This window comes from Trachypithecus francoisi, unplaced genomic scaffold (assembly GCF_009764315.1).
Source record: "Trachypithecus francoisi isolate TF-2019V2 unplaced genomic scaffold, Tfra_2.0 Lachesis_group0, whole genome shotgun sequence".
NCBI classification, from domain to species: Eukaryota; Metazoa; Chordata; class Mammalia; order Primates; family Cercopithecidae; genus Trachypithecus; species Trachypithecus francoisi.
Window position 1 is genome coordinate 103615823 of NW_022681453.1, and position 16904 is coordinate 103632726.

Here is a 16904-nt window from a genome sequence, read left to right on the forward strand (position 1 = left end):
AGTATTTGGCAAACAAATAAAGGAATGAATGAAGGAATGAGTGAATGGCTGAATGAAAAATCTTTAAGGCTGTTTATTATTGACCATGTTGTTCAATGAGTATGAAAATGGATAGGTGGCTGGAATAAAAAGAGGGTGTGGGAGAGTGTCATAAGATAATTAACATTATTGGAAAGAGCCAGTAGATGGTGCAGTAGGCCATGATCAGGACAATGGTTTTCACTCTGGGATCAATGGGAGCACAAGTATGATTTTTAAGTAGGTGACATGATCTTATTTGTAGTTTAAAAAGAAAGCTCTTGCTGCTCAGTGGAGTTGGCTATCAGGAGACTTGCTATATCCTTAGCACCGTACCATATCATAAGGAGCCTGATAGTAACAGCTGCTGACCTCAAGGAGTATATAGTCTAGTGAGGAAGAGAGACAGTAAACAATTGAAGGCAAGGGTGACTATTTAAAGGGCAAAGTTGATGCCATGGATGACTATAACGTCAAAATTTTACACAAGTTAAGAAAGGCCTTCTTCTGTGAGTAATTTTTGTTACCTATTTCATTCAGACTGTGGGGCTACCTTTAACACAAACACACCTGCTTGTGAGCTACCCATCTTATTTACGTGGTGACAAACGTGGCACATTGTCTTGGCCCACTGGTAACTGTGGACACTCTATTTTTGGAGTAAGTGCAGGAGGGAGGGATAGCCTCAATCAAGGCACCGTGGATATTCAAAGAAATTCTTGAAGAGCCCCTCAATCTCAGATGTACACACTGAAAGGCATGGGCAAACGTGAGAGCAGGAGTGACTTACTTGCAGGTGGAAATCAGAAGCTCTGAGAATAGAGAGGCAGAGTTTTATTATTTACATTCTCAAAATGTGAATTTTGGTTGGGGTATAAATCTACATTTAATAGCCCGATTTAATAATTTGATTTAAATTATTTTCTAACTTAATGGTTTTAAATTTGCTTAATATCAAACATGAAGCAAATCTGAGTTGTATCCAAGTATCATATCACATGCTGCTTGGATACTTAAAGTATCTAGTACTGTGATGGTGAAGCAGTTGATGCACGATTGACCATGTCCCCTAAAGGTGATGTAATCTTGTTTTTGCTGTGTTCTTTATTGTTAGCCGTTATGGAACACCTGAAGAGCTGAAAGAACTGGTAGACACAGCTCATTCCATGGGTATCATAGTCCTCTTAGATGTGGTACACAGCCATGCTTCAAAAAACTCAGCAGATGGATTGAATATGTTTGATGGGACAGATTCCTGTTATTTTCATTCTGGACCTAGAGGGACTCATGATCTTTGGGATAGCAGATTGTTTGCCTACTCCAGGTAGGTACATACAATATAGAAATGTTTTCTATTGTTGCTGTTTAAGATTAATTTTTAAGAATTTCACTAAATTCATTGTGTGTGTACTCTCTCACTGGTACTTAATGTTCTTAATTGGATTTATTTTTATTTTACAGGGGATTTTACCTTGTTTTGTATAGCACATGTATTTGTGGTATATTGCATTAAATTTCAATTTTACATATCTTATGCCATGTAAAATATATTGGTTATATGGTCACTTAAAAATTTTGCTGTGAATCATTTTTTTTATCTAAAAGGCAACTTTGTCAAGCCAGTCTCCTTTTACTAGAGAAATACATTGTTTTAAGTAGGCTATTTTACTTCATTGCTTCATATCTTAAAATTACATGCTTTTGATTACAGCTAAATAAATTTATAACTATAAAACAACAGTTACTAGTATATAATATGTTTCATATATGGTGCCAAGTGTTTTAAATATACTAGCTACCTATTTTATCTTATTTAATCTACACAGCAACTCTACTTACATGTAGTAAACACTATTGTTATAGCCATCTTATAGATAAATAAACTAAGGCTTAGTGTTGAAACCATTTGTTAAGATCAAACAGATCTCTGACCTCTTCTAACATCTAAGGAGAAGGGTGTTTTAGGTGATTAAATAGCTTATGGCAAAAATTAAAAAGAAAAATTAAAAAACCATGAACTTGTGTTTATTATTTATAGTAAGTGAAAAAATGAAAATGTCAAGCATATTAAAAAGTAGCAAAGTATCAAGTAATGTATAATATATATTTCTATAATACATATACATATTTTATAATACATATATGAAATATGTATATGTATTATATACATACTATATATAATTATATATGTATATGTATTTTTGAAAAAAATGAATTTTCTTTCCAGTGTTGCAACATACATAAACATAAATATACCTGGAAAATAGGCTATATAGAAAAATGTCTCAGCAAATAATTTTATAAAATGAAGAAGTCTCATTTTTCAACCTAAATTAGATGACTTGCATATGAAGGAAATTCATACATTGTTTCTGGATATTGTGCATTATTTTATATTTCATACCATTCAGGAAACACTCATGCCAGATAAGGCAGTGTAATAGGTGAGATAAGAAACAAGATGGTAGCAGGGTTCCTGGCCTAGCCTCACTGTGGTACAAACTGATTAATCATTCTTATTCTCAGGCTTTTTATTATAGAAGGAGGCAGAGTTTGGGGGCTAATATAATTTTGCTCATGAAGGTATTTTGCATTCATGTCACCTTTTGAACATTAATTTTTATGCCACAGATTTATAGCAAATAAAAAAGACTAAATCTTCATTAATTCTGTGATATATTAGGTTGGTGCAAAAGTAATTGTGGTTTTTGTCCTTACTTTTATTGGCAGAAAACTGCAATTACATAACTCTACTAATTACATCATTGAGTAAATCTTATAGAAGTAGAAATTCAATTAATTGAACTCTCTGGTTTATATTTGGATAAATGAGGGTTGACTCTTTTGTAGAAGTGTGCCTTATGAAAGAAATATATTTATTACGTAGTTAGATTTTTATGTTTTAAAATAATTATTCTGTAGAACTATACCTTAAAAAGAAATACATTAAGTGGATGGATTTTTATATTATACAACATTTTTATTTTATGCACGTGTTTATCCTAGTGTACCTTGCTGTACCAAAGTGCATTTAAACTTAGCCAATTTTCTAAACAAAAGGGATCATACATCATTGTTTTCCAAAACATTTCTATTACAGAAATTGAGACAAACTCAACATTGTTATTTAATACTTGTCTTCTTTTTTATTGAATTAGCTATTAATCTTTCTCATGTGCATGCTTTTGGTAAATAAAGCATCATATGGTTTATTTTGTTTTTTTTTTTCTGCTGTCATATAGGCTTAGTCCTCTGTAAATATAGTTTTATTAAATTGCATTTGTATTATCCTACATGCCATTCTATTCGACCAATATTGAACTTTTCCCATTTTATAGAATTAGTATTTTCTATATAGATTTATACTATTAACGTATTAGGGTTCTCTAGCGGAGAGAACTAATAGGATATATATATATATATATATATATATATATATATGAAGCTATATGTATATCAAGGGGAGTTTATGATGAGAACTGACTCATACAGTCACAAGGTAAAGTCCCACAGTAGGCCATTTGCAAGCTGAAGAGCCAGGAAGCTAGTCCAATAGTACAGCCTTTAGTCTGTGGTGAAAGTCCCAAGAGTCCAAAAGCTGAGGAACTTGGAATTTGATATTCGAGGACAGGAAGCATCCAGTACAGGAGAAAGATGGAGGCTGGAAGACTAAGCTAGTCTAGTTTTTCCACGTTCCTCTGGCTGCTTTTATTCTGGCTGTGCTGGCAGCTGATTAGATGGTGCCCACCCAGATTGAGGGTGGGTCTGCTTTTCTCAGTCACTGACTCAAATGTTAATCTCCTTTGGCAACACCCTCACGGGCATATCCAGAAACAATAGCTTGCATCCTTCAATCCGATCAAGTTGACAGTCAGTATAAACCATCACAATTAACCATCACAATTAGTTATGACATTATTAAACAATATGGATAAAATCCTCCAAAGCCAGTGTATATAAATTCATTTAAACAAACACATCTTAGCATACATTATCAAAGTCCTACTTTGCTCTTTTGATTATTTATTGCTGCTTAATAAACAAGCCAAATATTTAGTGACTTAACAGCAATATTTGTTTTGTTCCCAAACTCACAATTTGGGTATACCTCAGTGTGGACTGCTCTTCTTTTCTTCACCTTGTGTCACCTGGGGTGGCTCATGTAGGGGACAGGGCATATACTTTCAGGATGGTTCACTCACATGGCCTACAGTTGGTACTCACATGGCCTGTACAGTTGGTGCTGTCAGCTAGGAGCTCAGCCTTGGTTGTGAGATTGAGGACCCTAGCTCCTCTCCTCCTAGCCCACTCCACAGACAACGTGGGCTTTCTCACAAAAGTGACAGTCCCAAAAGACAGGATGTGCAAGCTGCCATTTTATATGGTCTGGGTTTAGAACCTGGCAGAGTGCCATTTCTGCTGAAAGCTACTGGTCAATCACAGTTTCAAGAAAACTTGAAAACTTGTTAGTTTATCTAATAAAACTTGTTAGATATGGACATTTTTGCACATAGCCTTAAAATTCCTTAACACCCTTCCCTTTGAAGGGGCGTTAAGTTATTTTAAGCACACACAACAAATATGCCGCTTTACAAATTCAAAAGAGATGTATTGAAATACCTGTTCACGTGGAAATATTATTTACTCAACCATATTTCTCTTATGAGAAATATCAGAGAGTTATGTCTGAAATAGGCAATTTTTTTAAAAAAAATACACCTTTCATTATAAAATAATGCCATTGTAGATAATTAGAAAATTTTAAAAGGCACACAAAATTCAAAATAAAAAACTATATTTAAAAAATGTGAACAGCGTACTTGTATTTAGCTATATGTGAATGCATTTAATGAATATTCCTTACATGCATATAAATATATAACCCAATCCTTCACTTTCACCCTCTTCATAAAATAGCTACTCTGCCTGTAATTTTGAGTTTGTTCCCTATTCAGATGAAATCAGAGACTACAATTTATATTTCATATTTTAAATATGAATATTTCCACCCCTTACATTTGTTAGGCTGATTAATTTTATAACCCACTGACAAAGAGACATAAATATGGCACATGGCTTGCTTAAGACCTAAGCCTCTTCTTTGAAAACTTCTGTCATAATTTTTGAAATTATTATATTTACTGTTTGAAAAAATTGATGTTATAGAATTGCTTCTGTAGAGATATGCTACTGATGCTCATTTTATCCTATCTATATGTCACAACCTGTCACCATTTAGAATCTGTGATTCAAGTGCCATCATCAAAGTTATCAGAATTAAATCTCTTACTCTGAGTAATACCAGAGATCCTGACTGTGCTGTTTCATTACCTGCTATGAATAAATTTCCAATCAGGAGCTGCCCATGTTTTAATTTTCTGTCTACTCGGCTGAACTGCCTTCTAGTTTTGCTAAATTAGTAATGACAGTTCATAACAGAGATTGGGTTGTCCTTTATTTGGTAAAGAGAACTTTCTGACAAGTATGTCACCCATAAGTTTCAAGAGTTTCTAGAAGTAGTAATAATGAATATAATGTAGTGGCCCCAGTTTTAAATTCTGTTTGCATATTCCTCTGGCACTATATAAATGCACGTTTAAGACAATGAAAATTTGTTAGGTTTAAATAACTATTATGCCGTAACCATTACTAGATCTCCAAATGAATATCTTTTGTTTGTTAAATATTTCTTTCAAAGATAAAATACTGACTTCTAAAGGAGATAGCAAAGTAGATCTAATGCTCATGTTTTTCCTCTTTAAACTTATGTTTGGACACAAAATTAATATAGTTACATTTCATCAGCTTTAGTTCATAATATGGTAACCGTTAGGCTGAAAGATATTCTCTTTTCTTGAGCAACTAGAGTTGTTTTCAGAAACAAAAATGAGTCCAGTTGGCCTTTTAAGGGTCATAAGTATGTGGAATAAAGTACCCTTAGTATAGACACTATATATAATATTTGGGGCTTCTTAACTATGGTAGGCGTTTTCTACAAGTTACAGTGTGGAAGGAAATTCAGCGGGTTCTCCCTGCTCAGAGTGGATTTTTGTGTCTGAGGTAATTATTCTATGATACCTTACCATATGGCTTTTCTGTGGTTAATTAGAATTGAGGTAGAATGGTAAGCCAGCCATGCATTCCTGAGGTAAACCCTCGTGGCCATAGATGCCAGTATTCTAAACAAGATTTTAGCATAATTATATGGGATATTACATCATGACCAAATCAGTTCTCAATGACAAATATTAATTTGAGGATTATTATGCATCAGTATACTAGCAAATGAATATATGACACCATCATGATTAGCAAGATTATTTAAAAACTAAGCAACCATGACATGAATGGAAAACTCTAAAATGTTTTTAAGAAGATTTTTAAGCCATGCACTACTTTTTGAGTTTGTCATTGAATTACAAAAAGAACAGTTCACCCAATGACAAAAACAAACAAACAAAATACAGAAAAAATAGCATACAAAGGAGAAATGTATACAACCACATTTGAAAACAATTTGGCATTATTTGGTAAAGTTAGAGAGAGATATATACTATGATGCATTAGTCAGTATATATGCTTGGAGCATATGTTTGTCAGAAATTTTGGAAAGATAGAGTTAAAAAAAAATCACTCCTTTCAGAGTACAGTAGGCTCCCCCATTTATCAGTGGTTTTGCTTTCTGTGATTTCAGTTACTCATAGTACTTTAGCCTGAAAATATTAAATGGAAAATTCCAGAAATAATCAGTTCATAAATTTTTGATTAGTTTTCAATGGTAGCCTAATGCTACGTCACAATGAGGTCATTCACCTCACTTCATTTTGTCATGTAGGCATTGTATCATCTTCATAGCATCGCAAGAATAAGAGTGAGTACAGTACAATATTTTGAGAGAAAGATATTCACATACATTTTATTACAGTATATTGTTATAATTGTTCTATTTTATTAGTTATTGTTAATCTCTTATTGTGCCTAATTTATACATAAAAGTTTATCATAGGTATATATATGTAAAGACACAGTGTATATAGTGTTTGGTATTATCCATGGTTTCAGGCATCCACTAGCAGTCTTGGACTGTATCTACTAAAAATAAGGGAGAGCTAATGTATTTGTTTTTAATTTCACTGGATAGATTTCAAAGCACTGAATTTTTTTTTTTATAATTGAAGTAATATAGCATCTTTTTAGGCGTATAAACACCTGCCTTATATGCTTTATTGAAACAAATGATGGCTGGACATGGTGGCTCACACCTGTAATCCCGGGATTTTGGGAGGCCAAGGAGGGCGGTCACCTGAGGTTGGGAGTTTGAAACCAGCCTGACCAATATGGAGAAACCCTGTCTCTAGAAAATTAGCCGGATGTGGTGGTGCATGCCTGTAATCCCACGTACTTGGGAGGCTGAGGCAGGAGAATTGCTTGAACCTGGGAGGCGGAGGTTGCAGTGAGCCAAGATTGCACCATTGCACTCCAGCCTGGACAACAACAGCAAAACTCCTTTTCAAAAAAAAAAAAAAGCCGAGAAACAAATGATGAATGATTAAAAGACATTTTGGACATAGTTTAGCAAACAGCTAACTATTCCAAAGGGAGTCAGACAGTAAAAACTAAGCAGTAACTTATAGCCTGTTCTTCATTGAGAATATTATAATCTCACAGTATGATTGTTAATAACTTTTGAGAGTATTGGGTGTCCCATTAAAAGTCTTCTTTTTTTCTTAGTAGTTTTTCTTTCCCTTTCAGCATTTATTCCTTGTTAAAACCGGAATCTTATTTCAGCTTGATTAAGGAGAACAGTTAAATCTACTACTCTTTCAAATAAAGTAGAGTTAGCTTCAAAATTCAGACAGACTAATTCTCTTCTGTAAAAGAGATTAAGAAAGTTGCTATATCAGTCTAATCTGTCTGGATTTGAGTTTGAATGGTAGAAATATAGCTTCTCATGGGGTTTATGAGATTACTCAGTCTAGCAGAAAAGTTTCTATTGATGCAGAGTGTAGCACAGGAGTAAGGATTTACCGTCTTTGTATAAACTTGGTTCCTGGTATTATCTGCCTCGTTTATTCCCCACAAGCCTAAAATTTAGGTGCACAGGGATATTTTGAAAGTATCTTGAGTATTTATGTCTGACTCACCTATAACGTTCACCTTCTCAAATTCAGACTTATGCTGAAGTAGGACAGTTCTACTGGGTAGTTTACCTTAAGTTTAAATGCTGCTCATTGCCCTAAAACATCTCTCTGTTTTCTTCTCTTTCGCTTGAAACAGTGGTTGGTGCGTGCTTGTGAAAATGGTCTTAAGGTCCCTATTCAAGTGATTACCATTTAAGTCTGAGAATTATGTGGGATCTATAGTAATAATGGTTTTATGACCTTTTAAAATAAGCAGGTTAAAAGTGGGAAAAAATCAATTTTTCTGTTTTTGTCTGGGTATAACAAAACAGCTTGTTTAAGCATGTCTGTTTTCTACAGAATGGACTAGCAGTTTTGAAGTTATGAAGAGATATTTCATGGTTTTCTAGCTGAATGATTTCCTTAGTGTTATGCTGCAGATAAATAAGTAACTCATATTGAGCCACTTACTTTCAGAAAATATAGGTATTTCTTATAATTTTGAAAGCTTCCATATATAAGTAATACAAAATTATTCGTCTTTGAGGACCTTATTCCCATTAGCTTAGATTAGTGATCAGGCAGATTTTTATCTAACTTTTCCATTTCCCATCCACATTGTATAATGTTGAATCATCACTACTGAGTTGTAACTTGGATCTTTGCTCTTCCTTCTGTTTCTTTCACCATATGCAAGAGAAGCCAATAGCCACAGGATTTGGTTCGTTGTCTACTTCTGGGTTTAACTGTCTCCCCAAGATAAGACTTTTACCGTATACCCTTTCAAATTGTGTCCACTCAACGCATCAGGAAAACTTGGGGGCAGTTACAGTTACATTTTCTCGTAGTGCTTTAGGAAACAAAACAGCATGGTAGCCAACTTTTCTGAGACTGGAGCTGTGCTCTTAACACCGTGTTAAGAGTAGTGAAGGAGGCCGATGAGCTGTCCAGGTGGGTTCCTCTTGTCTTTGTGAAATTATGATATTCATGATGGTTACTATCTTACGTTCATTCATGCAATTTTGAAGCATTAGGTGCTTTACATGCTTCTCAGACCACTTGATATAAAATAATTCATCCAGTCCCTCCTGTGCTTCCCTGTCACATGTTCCTTCACTAACTTTTCTCCATTGTCTTTCCCACCATGTGACATTTGGAATAGTTGTTTATTTTTTAATTTTAGTTAATATTTGTTGTTTCCATATTAAATGTGAAAGGAAATTTAATAATTTATTGTGTCTCATGGAATCTATTTTATTTGCAGTAAAATACCTGTCCTTTTCCCCTGTCTCTTGATCTCTCTTTCTCTCTCTCTCTCTCATAAACTTTTCACCATCATGCTTGCCATAGAGGCAACACTGCAAAGTGATACGATAGATTCCTGTTCTTTAGTACTGAATACGGTGAAGAAAGCAACACAAGATGTTTCCCCCCAAATACTAATTACAACATGAATAATAGCAATAATCATGTATACTATATAGAATTAAGATTAATTGATGATTTAATACACAATATAAGGTGGGTGGTTTTAGAATTGGATGATCTTTACCTCTCTGCTCTTGAAACAAGCTGCTTACATTTGAGTTTCAGTTTCATGTAGAAAGAACTCATAATGCTATTATTTATGTGCATAGGGCAGTGGTTCAGACTGCATAAAATCACACAATTGAAAATGTGCAACAAGCTAGAATATAGAATATCATGGAAAGTTTGGAGTTATACTTTCAGAGTTTTACTAAAGGATAAAAGCAGGACTCGCAAACGAGGGCGGTAACCGAGAGAAGCAGGCCAGGTGGTTCTTACTGGCAACCTGGCAAACGGATCTCCTCCGAGGTGGCTGCCATTCACAAACCATTTGGAATACAATTGTCAGTGGCTTTCGTGTTGAGAATGTGCACCCATGGAGCCACATCTTCTGGTTATTTAAGTCAGGAACCCACATTTTATATGAAACCTCCACATGTTAAAATCTCATACAATTAGTTTAAAGTGTTCATTCACTGTGCATACCAAAGCAACATACATGCAGGATGGATAAAAACCAGTCACTAAGGCTATGTCTGGGTTTCAAAATGTGCCTTAGGAGACGCACAACGAATCAGATTCTACCAAACTACCAAATAAATTAAGCAGTAAGTCAAATCTAATAAGGACAGCTGTAACTTCATAGCTTAAATACAGTATTAATACTCAATTTATTTTGAATTAGCAATGATAATTTTATAAACCTCAACTATTAGTATGATATTATTGCTTAGCAAAATTGTGTAATGTCTCCTTGATTTTAAGTAGTAGAGGAATAAACAAAATAAGTGTCATTTAATATCAGGCTCAGTAAAGCAAAATACAAATTTATTAAATAAATCTACATAGTTAAAATTTGGAAACCTGGTTTCTTTTAATGCTTTGCATCTGAGTTGCCATTAATTTGTTTTTTAAAATATAAATATAGATACTGATCTTACAGGGAGTATAGAGAATCGGTGTAGGCCTGGGCTCAAGTAGCAGTTCACCACTTACTAGCATGTAACCACAGCCAGATTAATCTTTCTAAGTTTAAGTTTAATTTCCCCCCCGTAAAATATTAATAAGATTATAGTTTATCTACCTCATATAATTGTGAAGAGCTCGTTACACACTTCCCCCAGTGTCTCGGTTAGTTGCGGTAATTGTCATTGTCACTATCATCGCAATATCCTTGTCATGATTGTCGGTGGTCAGACTTCCTAGCCAGCCTCATTCTCTGAAACACAACTACAAGCATGAAAACAAGTAATAGTATTTTTTTCAGGAGCCAAAATGTGTACCATAATGTTTATGGATATTTGTTCATTGTTGTATCACACTATTTTTAAAAGGATGTCAAGCTGTTTTTTGGTAGAAGGACAAAATTAAGAATAATTGTGGAACTGACCAATTGTGATCAACATCTAACAGTATTGAGAAGTCACTGCTAAAAACAATGGAAGAAAGAGAAAATGCATCAAGGTCAGAAACCAAAACCGAATGCACAGCATTCTAAGGCCACTTAGGTGCAGCGGCAAACAGCTCCGCATAGTGTAATTGTCCCTCGGGGCATCGTTAGACTGCAGTATAGTGTAATAATTGATGATAATGAGTCTGAGTCATTAAAAAAAAACTTCATGTTCAAAATTTCTTTTAAGATGCCAGGAAAAAGCAAAATATATAATCCTTTGGGTATATACCTAGGAATGGGATTGCTGAGTCAAATGGTATTTCTAGTTCTAGATCCTTGAGGAATTGCCACACTGTCTTCCACAATGGTTGAACTAATTTACACTCCCACCTGCAGTGTAAAAGCCTTCCTATTTCTCCACATCCTCTCCAGCATCTGTTGTTTCCTGGCTTTTTAATGATCACCTTTCTGACTGGTGTGAGATGGTATCTCATTGTGGTTTTGATTTGCATTTCTCTAATGACCAGTGATGAGCTTTTTTTTTCCCCATCTTTATTGGCCACATAAATGTCTTCTTTTGAAAAGTGTCTGTTCCTATCCTTCACCCACTTTTTGATGGGGTTGTTTGTTTTTTTCTTGTAAATTTGTTTAAGTTCCTTGTAGATTCTGGGTATTAGCTCTTTGTCAGATGGATAGATCATTCTACTATAAAGACACATGCCCACGTATGTTTATTGCAGCACTATTCACAATAGCCAACTTGGAACCAAACCAAATGTCCGTCAGTGTTAGACTGGATAAAGAAAATGTGGCACATACACACCATGGAATACTGTGCAGCCATAAAAAAGAGTTAGTTCATATTCTTTACAGGGACGTGGATGAAGCTGGAAGCCATCATTCTCAGCAAACTAACACAGAAACAGAAAACCAAACACTGCATGTTCTCACTCATAAGTGGGAGTCAAACAAGGAGAACATATGAGGATAGAGAGGGGAGCATCACACCCCAGGGTCTGTTCGGGGGTGGGGGACAAGGGCAGGGATAGCATTAGGAGAAATACCTGATGTAGATGACAGGTTGATGGGTATATAAAACCACCAAGGCACATGTATACCTATGTATCAAACCTGCACATTTTGCACATGTATCCCAGAACTTAAAGTATAATTTGAAAAAGTAAAATATAATTTCAAAGTGTTTCCACTAAAAATTTTTATTATTTATTTATTTATTTATTTATTTATTTTTTTTGAGACAGAGCCTTGCTCTGTCGCCAGGCTATAGTGCAGTGGTGCAATCTCGGCTTACTGCAATCTCTGCCTCCCAGGTTCAAGGGATTCTGCTGCCTCAGCCTTCTGAGTACCTGCGACTACAGGTGCACACCACCACAATCGGCTACTTTTTTTTTTTTTTTTTTGTATTTTAGTAGAGATGGGGTTTCACCATGTTGACCAGGATAGTTTCGATCTCCTGACCTTGTGATCTGCCCACCTCGGCCTCCCAAATTGCTGGGATTACAGGTGTGAGCCACCATGCCTGGTCATTGTTAAATTTTTAAATGTTGTTTTAGGGATTAAGTTAAAGTTACCTGTCTACTGTGTTTTAATGAAAGATTACTGTGTAGATTTTATGTGGACTACTTTGTTTCCCTCCAATGTCGAATAAATGAAGCATTCCTCCACTTATGTTTTAAATGTGCAGGTGCCAAAGGCATATTACTAATCAGTTACTGAATTGACTACCTTGCTTATTTTGCATTTTATATCAGGGAATATCTTTTTTTTTTTTTTTCTTTTTAAAGACAGAGTATCCCTCTGTTGCCCAGGCTGGAGTGCAGTGGTGCACAATCATGGCTCATGACAGCCTTGACCTCCCATACCCAAGCAATCCTCCCACCTAAGCCTACTGAGTAGCTAGGACCAATGGCAAATGCCACCATGCCTGGCTAATTATTTTTATTTTTTGTAGAGATGCGGCCTTACTGTGTTGCCCAGGCTGGTCTCTACCTGCATAGCTCAAGTGATCCTCCCACTTCAGCCTCTGAAAGTGCTAGGATTACAGGCATGAGCCATCATGCACAGCCTAGGGAAAGTCTTACGTATTTCTTAGGATCCTGTTTTATGATGCTCTTTTCTGAGAGGAAAACAGGATTTTATTCTCAGAACATTTACTCTGAATCAAAATTTTTTGTCTTTTTCAATAATGGAGTTAGGTGAAATTTTTTTCATGTAACGCCTAAGCTATTTTCTATAATATTGACTAGTTTAACTCTATTGATTATGTGTTTAAAGTATTATTTCAACACGTAATCAGTAGTAAACAAATGTAAAAATCAGTTGAGAAACAAGATATTTTACATATTTTAGAGGTATTAAGTTTTTGAAATTTGGTGTATATTTTGCACTTAGAGCACATCTCAATTTGGATGTTAAGTTTTCATCAGAAATACTTGATATGTATTTAATATTCATAATTTTACAGCAAAAAGTTGATTCATCTACCTGAATTATTTCAAACATACTTAAGTTTTGCAGTAATGGCAATGAGTGTCAGTTTTTGAATCTACATCAATATAAAATACAATTAAACATCCAGTTTTCCAGCCTCCCTAGCCAGGTTTCCAGGGCTCAGTAGCCCCATGTGAATTGCATTGAATGACACAAGTATAGCAAGTAGTCTGAAGGCTCTTGCTGTTATGGCTTTGTAATCATTACATTGGGTAAATCTATGTCCATTTATTGAGTTAGGTGGTTATAATAACATTTTATTTTTCAATAAACACTTTTAGTAGCAATAAACTAAAAAAGTATATGTTTTATGAAAAGTACTAAATGTCTCTTTCACAAGAAATTAGACATGTAACTTAAACAAAATAGTGACTAATTATTAATCAATTGCCAAGAATTGCTTTATACAACTCTCAGTAAAATCACCAATTTGTCAGCCAGTAAACACATGTAAGTGATTATTCTGGCTTGTTTTTGCCTCTCAAATATGACTCAGGCAGAAGTGAATTAGGATGAATGAATTAGTTGTATAAAATTTAGTTATCCTGGGATTAAGATGAGATAAATAATTTAGTAATATACTCTGTTGTTCATATATACATATATATGCAATTGTTCTTTCTCCTTTATATTTTAAAGGGTAGGCTATTTGCTTAAATAATGGGTAGAATATATAAATATGTGGTGAAATAGACTATTCAATTGAGTTTTGTCATGAATTTTCAAAGAAGTTTCATTAATTAAATTTTGTAAATATGACATGATCATTTACATAGAGAAAACAATGTTAGCAGTAATGAAGAAACTCATTACTGGCTCTTTGGCATTTTGCCTAACTCTGATCAGAATGTTTGATTTCTATCATTTGCCATTATTCCACAGTGATCTCATGAATAAATCAGTTTTCAGATTTCCCAGAGCTCTTGCTCTCACTGTTAGAGTCCACAAGATTCCATCTAGGATCTTCTTCATGTTCTTATCTTTATGCTTTTCCTGAGTTCTCCTTCATGGCCATGATATTCATTCTTTCAAGAATTCAGTACCTTTTTGTTGTAGAGACTATGCTGCACCTGGTCACCTTGAAGAAGAGAAAGACATGGCCCCTTTTTCAGGAAATGAAAAGTCTAAAGAGGATGATACACAATATGTATGCTAATGCAACCCAGGGTGACATATTGATAGTTGAAGATACATATAGGAGGGCCGCCTGAGTCTGAAAGGGGAGTGGAATTGTCATAAAAGCCTCTGGAACAAATGGCCCCTCCCTATCTCTGATTTGGAGTGGGCAAGTCACGTAAACTCTCTGTGTCTGAGATTCTTCTTTAAAATACTAATTTAAAGGGTGCCTACCTCATGGAGCTATTATAAGATTTAAAAGATTAAAAATGTGTGGCCAAGCAATGTGGCTCACTCCTGTAATCCTAGCCTGTTGCCCCCATGCTTTGGAGGCTTAGGTGGGAGGATCACTGGAGGCCAAGAGTTTGAAGTTACAGTGAGGTATGATTGCACCACTGCCCACTGCGTTCCAGCCTGGGTGACAAAGTAGAAATAACAACAACAACAACAGCAAATATATATATAATATATAATTTTCTTATAACAGTTCTTGGCATATTATAAGAATTAGTACTGTTTCTTTTAACTGCCGTGGTTTATTCTAAAATTAGACTTCTCCGTTGAGCTCGAATTGATGTATCATATAAACAACATACAATCATTTAACTGTTACAATTCCTCCCCTCTTTATTTCGCTTCCACATGATTTTTCAAATCCGGGTTCTCTTTCTTACTCCCCACCCTGTGTTAAAAATTCTGTTATTATTCACCTCCACTCTTTGTTCTCTTCCATGTGAGTATGTGTTTTATTATACCAGTTATTGGATTGCGTTATTATTATGTTTAGATTGCTTTTCTCCTTTATACTAAGCCAACAATACAAGTTTCAGCAGGGCAAAGACCATGTTTATCTTGTTTCCCGCTTTATTCCTCAGGACTGGAATGGTGCGTGACACATTTAAACACAGATTTGTTGAATGAATAAATAAATGAATACATTTGTGCTAGTTCTTCCAAATTAGAATATAGATCTTACAATCCTCTTCCTTAAGCAAGTACCTCAGAACCTGCAAGAGTTCTGTCAAAAGTTTGCAAGTCTGCAAGACTGTCAAAAGTTTGTCCAGATGAGTAGAAATGAAGCCCATTATTTTTTGAAGTAATACTTTTTGAATAGCTTAGGTCCTTTTATACGCAGATATAGAAAATGGTGTTTCACTTCATTCAAGAAGTGAACATGCCAGTGAACAGTGGCATCCAGGTTTATTATAGCTCTTTGTTCCATTTAACTTCTTTGGGAAAGTGGGAAATAATCCACTAAGGAGGAAAGCTCAGCAGGAAATCAGGAAGTGTAGTACGTGAAGGTGTTCGGTGCTCAAATACAGTTGGAACACCCCACATTAAATCATATTGAGCACCTTTCTTTAGAATCAAAATTCTTGGGATCTGATTAGCTAATATGCATTTTGAATCTCCAAGTAAGTGCTATACAATAATACTTCATTTTTCAAATGTATTTGACCTTGAAGCACGTTAAAGGAGTCTGAACATGGCTTAAGGGGTTTTCAAGGATCTGGCTCTAGTCTCATCTTGACATCCTTTTTCTCTTGCTTACTAAACTCTAGTCACTGTAGTGCTTTTCCGGCACTGGGGCTGTTGTGCATGCTTTTTTTTTTTTTGTCTGCAGTGTTTCCCTGGTATCCATCTCCGGTTTGTTTTCTGGTCCTCAGTGTAAAAGCCCCTTCTTGTCTTCGCCAGTCTAACATCAGTTTGTCGGGAATGCTTGCTCAAGGCTTTCCTCTTCACTTATTTATAATCTGTAGTTAAAAGTTGTGATTGTCTTTGCATTTTATATTCTGAAATACTTACAACTTACCTATTTTTCTTTTGACTTTCACCTTTAGGAGCTATTCCATTGCATAAGTGTACATATGTAAAATCTGTATGATAAACATTGTTAATGGTCATTTTACTTTTGTTTTGCAAAGAACATCCTGTTTGAACCTTATGTCCTTGAAAGAAAATGAAATGTTTTACTACTGCCTTAACCGATACAGATAGAGTGATGATAGCATGAACTCGTGAGGGAGTGAAATTAGAATAGGTGCGCTTTGGCATTCAGGCTCTGCTGTTTCTGAGCTGTGAGCTGCTCCTTACTGAGCAGTGCTGGCATTGTTTTGTTGTTTACTTGATTGAAATCTTACCACCCGGAAAGTAACATCAAAATGTAGTACTATTTATTTACAACATACAAGTTAAGGAAATGAAGTCTCTTTATGGTT

At 35.0% G+C, this 16904-nt stretch overlaps 1 protein-coding gene across 4 annotated transcripts in view; it reads left to right on the top strand.

Annotated features, from left to right (window-relative positions):
* Positions 1-16904, top strand: part of GBE1 (1,4-alpha-glucan branching enzyme 1) — a 273155-nt gene that overhangs the window by 117525 nt on the left and 138726 nt on the right. For all 4 annotated transcript variants that reach the window (XR_004437152.1, XR_004437151.1, XM_033211601.1 and 1 more), the window contains exon 7: positions 1133-1342. Coding sequence is in view for 2 of the 4 variants with exons in the window: in XM_033211601.1 (XP_033067492.1) it covers positions 1133-1342 (210 nt within the window). In the remaining 2 variants the exon portion in view is untranslated. The remainder of the gene's footprint in view (positions 1-1132; positions 1343-16904) is intronic.